This window comes from Camelina sativa, chromosome 19 (assembly GCF_000633955.1).
Source record: "Camelina sativa cultivar DH55 chromosome 19, Cs, whole genome shotgun sequence".
Taxonomy (NCBI): Eukaryota; Viridiplantae; Streptophyta; class Magnoliopsida; order Brassicales; family Brassicaceae; genus Camelina; species Camelina sativa.
In genome coordinates, this window is record NC_025703.1 from 22,241,630 (window position 1) to 22,252,635 (window position 11,006).

General features: G+C 34.3%; 2 protein-coding genes and 1 long non-coding RNA gene across 3 annotated transcripts; 2 read left to right on the forward strand and 1 right to left on the reverse strand.

Moving 5' to 3' along the window:
- Positions 104-733, forward strand: LOC109130889 (wall-associated receptor kinase-like 10). The gene has a single exon (XM_019240980.1). The coding sequence runs from the start codon at positions 104-106 to the stop codon at positions 731-733; it is 630 nt and encodes a 209-aa protein (XP_019096525.1).
- On the reverse strand, positions 3,401-3,820 carry LOC109130890 (protodermal factor 1-like). The gene has a single exon (XM_019240981.1). It carries the CDS (start codon positions 3,818-3,820, stop codon positions 3,401-3,403), a length of 420 nt encoding a protein of 139 aa, XP_019096526.1.
- LOC104766930 lies at positions 10,657-11,006 on the forward strand. Its single transcript, XR_764153.1, has 3 exons — positions 10,657-10,672; positions 10,754-10,849; positions 10,945-11,006. It is a non-coding gene; the product is annotated as an uncharacterized LOC104766930 (long non-coding RNA).

Consider the following 11,006-nt stretch of genomic DNA (forward strand, 5'->3'; position numbering starts at 1 on the left):
AGTGCGCCTCCGCATTGCTGTAGATATAGCAGGAGCTCTTTCATACTTGCACTCGGCTGCATCGTCGCCAATCTATCACAGAGACGTCAAGTCTACAAACATAATGTTGGATGAAAAATATCGAGCCAAGGTATCTGATTTTGGAACTTCAAGATCAGTAACGGTGGACCACACCCACTTGACGACGGTAGTTTCAGGTACAGTGGGACATGTGGATCCAGAGTACTTTCAGTCTAGCCAATTCACAGATAAAAGTGATGTCTATAGCTTTGGAGTGGTGCTCGTGGAGCTCATTACAGGTGAAAAATCAGTTTCGTTTCTGCGATCTCAAGAAAACAGGACACTTGCAACTTATTTCATTCATGCAATGAAACATAATACACTCTTTGACATCATCGACCCACGAATCAGAGATGGCTGCAAGTTGAATCAAGTGACTGCAGCTGCAAAAATTGCAAAGAAATGTTTGAATCTGAAGGGGAGAAAGCGACCAAGCATGAGAGAAGTGTCCATGGAGTTAGAGAATATTCGCTCGTCTTCTGGAGATATGCAGTCACATGAGTATGTTAGAGAAAATGAGGAAGAAAAAGAGGAAGAAGTCGTGCAAGTTAATATAGAGGTACAACCGTGGAACAATGTAGCTGTTACTGCTCCAACGTATCAATCCAACGATGCATCATCATCTTCATTGTGGTCAGATGTTGAACCATTGTTTCCCCTTCAGACACGATAACACTTCAGTTCACGTACCACTATATAATCTCATGTGTTTGCTTTGAAAATCGATTTTCTGTGTTTTTGTGTAAAGATATTTCTATCAAGATCGCCAAGTGGGAAAGGAAAAATAAGAAAACCATCTCATAAATAAATGCCTTATATTATGTATAACTAGAGTGGATTATTTCTTTAGTTGAACAATGTGATAGTTGATTTCTTAATAGAAATTAGAAAGTTATAGAAACTATAACTTCTATCTTTTTTGCATGGTTTAGACTTTCTTAAATTTCCTTAGTTTCTTAAAACTATTAGAGTATTTCTTTTCACATTTATTATAGAATTTCTCCTCAATTATAGGATATTTTTTTCACTACAAGAAAACAGGCCATTTGCGACTCCAATAATCATCGCTCAATAATCGCAAATAATGGTTTTGAGACTCCTTCGCGACCTCTTATGATGGTCGCTAAAAACTGGTCGCAAAATATGTTGGTCGCAACAAGGTGGCTTATTTGCAACGGATTTCAGACTCTATAATATAGTTGTATATTAGTAACGTATATGTGACGCGTTGTGGTAGTTGCACATTTCCGACTAAACTGCAACGAATTCTATTTGGGGACATTTTTGTGACTGTATAAAACAGTCCTATGCTTACGACGGTTTTGGGACTAATTTAAGAGTCTGGGTTTAGCGACAATTTTGTAATTTGGATTAGTCATGAAGTGGTCACATTTTTTGAATTGGGTTCGTCACAAAATAGTCACATTTTTTTATTTGGTTTGGTCACAAAATAGTCACATTTTTGAATTGGTTTGGTCACATATTAGTCACGGTTTAAAAATCCTAAATCTAATTAATTTCGGATTTTGTAATGATATTACTCAAAAGGAATGATGATTTAAAGTACTAATCATGGAAACTTATCATCCAAAACAAAAAGATCATCCTAAACAGTCAACAAACAGTATTCAAAAGCAAGTTCATTAAAAAAAAAAGGAGAATTGGAAGTTCATCATTAGTTGGAAGCAGTATTAGAGGAAGGGGAATTGGCAGCTGGACTGGAGGCTGGTGTGGTGCCTAGTGTGGTGCCTACAATGGTGGGTTGTACAATGGTTGCAGGCGCGGTAGCTGGATGGGTGGCTGCAGGTGTGGATGATTCCGGAGGAGAAACCATAAAAACTTCGAACTCAGGATTTTTTTCTTTCATGAAGAGGAAAAGTTTCTTCATCTCAGCTTGAGACTCTCGTTTTCATGATCACGTCGTGCATTCTCAGTCTCGTGTTCAGAAATCTTGCGCCGAAGTTGATCTTGAAGTTCCACAAGAGTTGATGAACAAGCGCTCGCATAACTCTCTGTCCTTTTTCTTTTCTTTAGTGTCTCCACAAGTGATCCAAGTCCAAATGGGTTGTCTTTGTTATCTGTTTGCGTACACTTAAACCAAAAGGTAAATATTCAGTAATCATCACAGACTAAATGGAACCAGAAGTAAAAAAAGACATAAATGATTTACTAGAAGGAAGATTTCATTTCTTTCATCAAGGGAAAAATTACGATGTGTTGAATTCTCTGAACCATCTTGACAATCATTGTCTGTTTTACATTGTCTCTCTTATATGGTCTTCTCATACGTCTCAGCAACTTGTTTGGCTTTTTGATCCACAAATGATCCATCGGGTTGAGTGTGTGTTTTAAGAAACACTTCCACCAGTGATAGTGAAACAGATTAAACCATGGAAATATCAGAAAAACTTTAAGGTGAAGTGGATGGAAAGAGAACTCTTACCATTTCTTGATGAACTTGCACAAATGATTTATGACCAGCTAAATGTTTGTGCACTCCAAAACCTCCACGAGTAGAGTTTCTGCACTGTGAAGCATTCTCACTCTTCTCAATGGCATCAGGGGTGTTCTAATGTTCCCACATAAGAACCCATAATGTATCGCGAATCCATGGTGGTTGTACACCACTCCTCTTAGCTTAACTGACAATGCCTTTCATCCTTTTCTTGGCTATCTTCAAGAAACCTTCTTTAACGAGCTCAATAATCCCGATATCCCAATTATACTTCCTCTACAATAACACAAAACAGTTTAGTTAGCAACAATGCCAATTCATATATAGAGTACAAAAATAAGGGAGTAAACCTTACCGCAAATGTACTGAAATATTGCTCTTGAATGGGCAGTGGAGTAACCTTCCAACTGTTGTAAAGCCCATCAAATTTTCTCCTAAATATTCCAGCAATCGCTCGAGACAGATTTTCTTTGTGGCGGTTAAGCCTCTTACATTAACTGAGTAAGTCTACTACTATATATGGACTTGAAACTATTGAATATCAAACAACAACCGATTAGTGAACCCATTACCACAAGCTAGTGAACACAAAGCAACCGAGTAACAGCCGAGTTTGAAATTTGACATCCACTTATAGACACTTAAAGCAACAACTACACTTCTACACTTAAAGATACTTCAAGCAAAACCGAGTAACAACATATCCTTTCTGCACTTCAAGATACTTAAAGAAAAAGCAAAGGAGAGAGTTTTATGTCATAGAGTCTCGACTCTAAGGACAGGATGCTCAGACAGGGGTGGTAGATGTTCTCAGCCTGGAAGAGCTAGCAAACCATCCAACAGATCTTGGTAGTAATCGACATGTGGATCAGGGTTTTGTTGCTCTTAGTTTCCTTCTTCACCATTATCTTCCTCTTCATGATTAGGGTTTTGTTGCGGCAAACCAAACTGATCATTCGGAACATGCTCCGGTTGAGGAGGAGGCAGTTGATGAGGATTCGAAGGCGGTGTAAGTGTCCACCGCGGTGGATGTGTACTCGACTCTAGATTTGTCCTCAGCGGTGGATGTGTACTCGATTCAGGATTTCCCCTCGACAGTGGATGTGTACTCGGCGATGGACTCGTTATAGGCGCTGGATTTGTCCTCTGCGGAAATTGTGAAGGACGGCTTTGGGTTGCAGTCTGTGTCCCTTTAGATGGGTTTGACGAATGAGAAGAGGATTTGTTATTGCCATTGACGATTCGGACACCTGTGGCGGTTCTGGCACCATGAGCTCTGGAAGAACCCTTACCCTTAGGAGGCATTAGATCGTGAAAGGAGAAGATTGAGAGAGAAGGAAGAATACGATTTAGAGAGAGGTGAGAATGGAGAAGAAACCGATTAGAGAAGGAGAGAGTTGAGAGATTGGATTGAGGAAGGAGAGAATCGATAGATTAGAGAGGTTTTTTGAGAGAAAACCCTAGATCGAGTGTTTTAAGAAAGGACCAAGTGTTTAATCGTTTCAGTGTTTACCTAGTTAATAATGAAACAACGTCGCTCTTTGGTCACAAAAGAGTCCCAAAATAATTAGACAAAATCCACTAAATTAGTTGTGGGAAAATAAACTGCCAAAACGCAGTAGCAAAACAGTCGCACAACCAGTAGCAATGAAGTCGCAAATATGTAGCAAAATGGTCATATAACAGAAGAGTAGGAAAATAGTGGCAAGATAGTCGCAAAGTGTTACTCCTTTGTGACTATCTGTTATTAGTTGCAACCCAAAAACTTGATTTCACACATTATGAGCTGAATTCCAACATAAATCACTCATATGAGTAGTAAATAGTAGATACAATAGCAAGAGTTAGTAAAGCTTTTTTTTTTTTATAACCCAATATTTAAATTTTTCTAAACTCCTACACATTCTTCTATATGGTAATATGTAATACTGAAGATAGTTTTGGAGGTAGTGCATGTTTGTTTTGTAAACATTGAAACTTAAGACCTTTAAAAAGTTTTAATGACTAAACTCAATCAAATACAATCATAAATGTATAACTAAGGATGTAAATGCATCTCAAATATGAAATTTGAGATACAAAAAGATCGAGTGTGGGTAAATCGTCTCAAAGGAATCGCTACTTCAGGTGTTAGTCGCACAACAGTTACAAATGTGGTTGCAAAGACGTCCCAATACCGTAGCAAATCAGTCGCATTATGTCTACACAGTTCTCCAAAAATCAAACAGTAGGAAAATAGTGGCAAGATAGTCGCAAAGTGTTACTCCTTTGTGACTGTGTGTTATTAGTTGCAACCAAAAAGCTTGGTTTTCACACATTATGAGCTGAATTGCAATATAAATCACTCATATGAGTAGTAAATAGTAGATACAATAGCAAGAGTTAGTAATGCTTTTTTATAAAATACAATATTTAAAATTTTCTTAAGTCCTACACATTCTTCTATATGGTGATATGTAATACTAAAGATAGTTTTGGAGGTAGTGCATGTTTGTTTTGTAAACATTGAAATTTAAGACCTTTAAAAAGTTTTAATGACTAAATTCAATCAAATAAAAGCATAAATATATAACTAAGGATGTAAATACATCTCAAATATGAAATTTGAGATACAAAAAGATCGAGTGTGGGTAAATCTTCTGAAAGGAGTCGCTACTTCAGGTGTTAGTCGCACAACGGTTGGAAATGTGGTTGCAAAGATGTCCCAATACCGTAGCAAATCAATCGCACAATGTCTACACAGTTCTCCAAAAATCAAATATTACGTATCAAAACGGTAGTTGCAAAGTTGTCACAAATTGCGTCTATTATGCGACGAAAAGTAAGGAGTCACAAAATAGTACGAATATAGTCGCTAAATTGAGATGGATTTGTGTCTATTTTCATTCTTCGTTAATAAGTGACCCGTTTCCATCCGTCTTTTCTATAGTCGTTAATACGTAGTAATGTAGTCACAAAAATGTCGCAAATATTTGCGACTAAAAAAATAGTCACAAACAGGAGTCCCAAAATGCATGTTTTCTTGTAGTGTTTTTGGTAGGACCTTAATTATAGGATATAAAGATAAGTAAAATAAATTTATACTTGTACAATTTGATATAGGTTGGGTGATAACCATTCCATAGTTATTTTATTAAAACCGGATATTTTGGATTTTGGTTATGATTGGTAAAATATTGAGATATGCATTTTAAATACTGGTTCCCTTTTATTCATTGATTCTATTTCATATTATTTTTCTTTTAATTAAGTTTTCTTTTTAGTTCATCCTAATTAATTTTTCTTTATATGATTGAGTAAATTAATTTAATATGGAATGAACAAAAAAAATACTTGTGGTTGAAAAAAATAATAATATGAAAAGTAAAAATTATGAAGGTGGAAGAGTAGGCTACAACATAATAATCACAATAATCATTTTTGGAGATTTTAGAATCATACATAAGTTTTCTTGCTTTTAACATAATTTTTTCGTTTAACTATGATGTGCAGTCTTGAAATAAATTGAGTGTTTAAATTTGAAAATATTTATTTCAACTTGTTTAAGCATATGGTAATAGGAAAATTGAGTATTTCTCAATAAAAATAAAAGCTTATGTCTTGTAATAACTGAAAACATAATTATTATCTAAATAAAAAATTCTATAACTCGATAAGTCATAATTTGAAAAATACATCAGCCAATAATTAATTAGTTTGTATAATATTAAAATTCTTTTTGTGGCATATGAACCATGATTTAAACGAATTAGATGAATGTGCGAGCTTATGACTTACCGTTTTTAGAAAATTTGTCATTAATTTATTTTTTATGTAGAGTTTATCTTTATTTATTTTTTAATTGTGGAAATCTTGAAAAATATAATTTGACGTTGATTATTTTAATACTTCACATAATTTTTCTCATTTTGTAATTGAATTATTAGATACATGCATGAACAACTTTGTTTTGAGACGATGAAAGAAGGTAGCGTGAGATAATTTCCACAATTCTACTACAATATTAATAAGTAGTAGAAAAAGTATTGAAAGCTCCTGAAGAGTATATATACTATTTTCTATGGGAACACAATTTGATGTTAAAGTGTTATAGTCTTCAAATTAGTCTCAAAGTCAAAAGGGTTTAAGATATAATACATTACCCAATTTGAGAATGTTATTGATTACAAAGTGGAATTCAAATCGAGATTGAAGTGTCATCATCTCGAGGGGGAGAATTATTGAATCCCACATACAGAGGTGATGGAACAAATGTAAGATTATGTTCACACCCAAAATGAGTTTAATCACTCATATGATAGAGAAAATCTTGAGGATTTGAAAAGTAATCATGTTGAGTCAAAAAAAAGCAAAGAAAATACTTTGAAGTCATAAGTATTATTACCCAAGGCAAGAAACGTATTTTAGAGATTACATGCATTATCTAGAAGATAAAATGCTTATATTAAACCAGAAGGTTTAATGAAAATCTCATTGTTTAGCATGACCGGTTAAGCCATTCCGGTTTAGTATTGATGCAAAAGAATAATCAGAAATTTCTGAAAACATTCACTAGAGAACCTGAAGGGTTTTCTTAGGGATTTATTATGTGTGCTGCTTTACAAAGCAAGCCGATTATATTGTTTTCACCAACCCCATGAATTTGGATAATGTCAATTTTCAGGTACGTACACCAAACGATATTGTGGAATGATCATCCACTATATATGTTTGTTACTACGTTGCAACATGGAGTTTTCGAGAGTATTTGGTTAATTGACAATGGTGGTGAAACAATGCCAAGTAATTGACATAAACGACTCTATATGTCAATTAATTCGCATCATGCCAACGAATAATCATGAGTACTCCCCATTACCATTGGTTTGGATCAGAAACCATATATCTTCCATCTAAATATGTTATACATGTTGGTTGCTCCACCACAGTTATATAAGATGGAATTTGAAAGAATGTTGGAAATATGTTTGATATGAATCTCTTTTAAAGATTGAATATCTCGAGAATTTGAGGCCCGAGATGCAGAGACTGTTTTAGTGAGTCAGTCTTTCCAACATGAGGGGGAGAAAATAAACAGCTGGTAAAGAAATATGTTGTAAGAAATTATCTTGATCCTCGTACTAAGAAATATGCGCTAGAAATTAAAAAGATAATTTATTGGTAAAGTTTGCAAAGATGCTAAAAGCATGCAAGAGCCATTTTCTTACCTTAAGTGAAAAATTCACATAAATCAGTTGTGCTCCATTTAATGTCCTAGAAGGATAAGATCAACTGTTAGTAAGTCTAAAGATCGCATGAAGTGTGATAGACTTATGGTTCCAAATATAAGCATCCTCGGAAAAGAAAAAGGAGCATAAATTAATATGGCACCGAGGAAGCCAAGAGTTATGAAAAATCTCTAGAAGAGATGTAGACATGAGTAAAAAAGAGATTCAGGTACCTGAGAATCATAATGAAAAGAAATCTCAATAAGTTGAGTCATGTCTAGAATGAAAAGGAACCAATAAGCAAATCGACGTCGTAATATGTTTGCATGCAATGTTGCAGTTGATGATGTTATTGATGAAAATCGAGGATCATAAACCGTGATTAATAGAAAATGTTTTATTGAAAAGTGTACACAAAGAATGATTGGTTAATCATTGAAAGAAATAGCTATGAAATAGTTCAAATATCTTGAAGAGATAATATTTGGACTTGTAGTCCTTACACTTGAAAGTGGAACATCAGTGGATCTGTATGAGAAATTAAATACGGGTAGTAGTACAATGATTCTCAGAAAATACTTATGAGAGATGTACTCTCTTTTGGTGGAAGCAACTATTTTAGATCCCTTATGAGTTTTGACAATAAGAGTAAGACTTGATCCAGTCTAGTGAGAAGGTTTTCAAACAGTCAGACGTTTCGCTTAAAGTGATCATATTGCAGAAGCAATACTTTATAGTTCTCGAAAATATTGTAAAAGCAAGAAAAAGTTTTGATGTCTTTTGACACCTATGGAGAGAAAAGGGTGAGAGTTTATCTCTATGAGAGAATCCTGTGTGTAGATCATTGTTATTGATCTTAGGGACCTCAGAGTGGGTTGAAAATAGATCGAGAACAAGCTAAGAGAAGATCTTAGAGTTGTGTAAATCTGAGATTGAACACTGACTATAATTGTGTTCAAGAAATATTTACAAGAAAATTTGATGATGTAGGCATTTGCTGAACCTCGTTAAAAGAAAAATGATATGTGTCTCTTCTGCACTTACAAGTGGTTCTTATAAAAAGAAAGCTATCATCTTATATCTGGTAGAGATTTCACATACCAAGGAATATATGGAGAAATAATCAATGATGAAATATTACTCCTGAAAGATGGAGAAATCGGATTGTATGAGATCATATCTTTCATGAAATTTCTTGAGGTTACAGATTTGACATCTGATGAAATAGATGTTATCTCAGGATGCTTACATCATCTTACATAGAAAATTGGTCTTGTAGTACCATACCAAGAAGAAGAGTTGAAAGAAAAAGTTTTACAAGGAGATTATGAATAATAACTCTGATGTATAAGAAGATTGTTTGGAAGATTGTATTTAAGAGAATATTTAGGCTTAAAGTTCAAATAGATCTTCTATATGACAGGGGTTCAAATGACTTGAAGTTCAATGACCCAGTAGAATATATGATGATCATATGACTTGAAGTTCAATAACCCAGTAGAATATATGATGATCATATGAGTTTGTACCTGAAAACGCTGTTTATAACAGTTCAAAAAAGATGATATATATGATCATAATGCATAACCTGAAGATGATGCTTTCAGGGGGAGAAATATGATCATAAGCATGGTTGTACTCTTTTTCCCTTATCATGGTTTTTATCTCATTGGGTTTTTCCATGAAAGTTTTATAACGAGACAACAAAAGAACACGCGAAAGATAAATATTTGCAGAGATTTATTATGATTCCAATGGTGAAAGACTATCATCTTCAAAGTCTTTGAAATACATTGATGAGATTGTGAGAAACAAAGATAATGATAAAGATGAGTCACTTGCGAGACCCATGACCAATAGAAGAATGGTGATACACGTTTACTACAGATTCGTTCAAGTGAAGATTTGGCAAACCATTTACCAAGGCGTTTCCAACCACTACTTTCAAGAAGCTACTTCATCATATTGGTTCTGTCATTTCGAAGATTTCTAGTGATGTACTCAAGAGGAGGAGTAAAAGCGCGATGCACTCTTTTTCCCTTAACCATGGTTTTTTCCACTTGATTTTTCTGGTAAAGTTTTTAATGAGGCAACATCTCACATAAGCATTTTTATAATGGTCATCTAAAGGAGAGTGCTATAAATAACTCTATTGTTATGTGGATGCCCGTTATTGGCTCATTAGTGTAAAACCTAAACTTAATGTTGTATCACTATATATATGTTATATCCTATGGGATGTGTAATAATACAAGAGTACAATTCTCTAAACCTCTTGTTATAACACCAATATCTTTATCACTGCTGCAACTTTTCAAATTATTGGCAAAATTGTAACACCTAAACCATATGCTCATATATTTATGGTTTACGCTAAGAGGAAGAAGTATCTCTTTGATTCTTTCTTGATGCCTTTTTGTTTTTTGGTGATGCATCTATTTTCATAGGACATGTTCTAAGTCTCTCTAAATTTTTTATGTAAATATTGAAACTGTTTGTGATATAAAAAATAAAAGACATAAAAGATGTTTTATATTCTTTTTAATTTTAGGTTTGCTTGATTTTAATGAAGATAGACAGGTAAGATTCTCTTTACTGTTGATGTATCACTCAAATAGAGAGAGTTGATTATCTTCATAGTATAGATTATCACTCAAATAGAGACAGTATTGATGACCTTACGAAGAGAAGGCCACTTTATAACATTTTCGTACGATCGAGTTTATCAAAACAATAGTTGTTATTCTCTGTTTGGTCTTTTTAGTTATTATGTTATTTTACTGGTCTCCCTTTTCCTCTAGTCACAAAATTTTTATTACCATTTCACCGTTGATCGGTTTAACACATTGATTCTTGCAAGAGATATATGACTGAAAATCATTTAGACAACAGTTTGAGAAAAATACAAAAAGTTCCTTTTACATGTTAGGAATATCTGGGTCAGGAAAAGGTATAATATCGAAACTAATGAAGCTTTAGTAAATTTAAGATTGCAGACAACAGAACGTTTCTGTTTTCTTGCAAAATTCAGGTGTTTTGGACATGTGTTTCACTACTTCAAATGACTTACGCTGTTGCGATTCTGGTTGGAGCCACGTCTCCTTTCATTTGGAGCAAAGTCATCTCGGTAACAATCTTACTTTACCCCCATCAAAAACGTGCTTATTGATCATTTGAGTGATGAAGGTTTTCATATTTTGTTCCGTTCTGTTGCTCTTTTAGGTTGTCGGTCATGTTATACTCGCAACAACTTTGTGGACTCGTGCTAAGTCCGTTGACCTGAC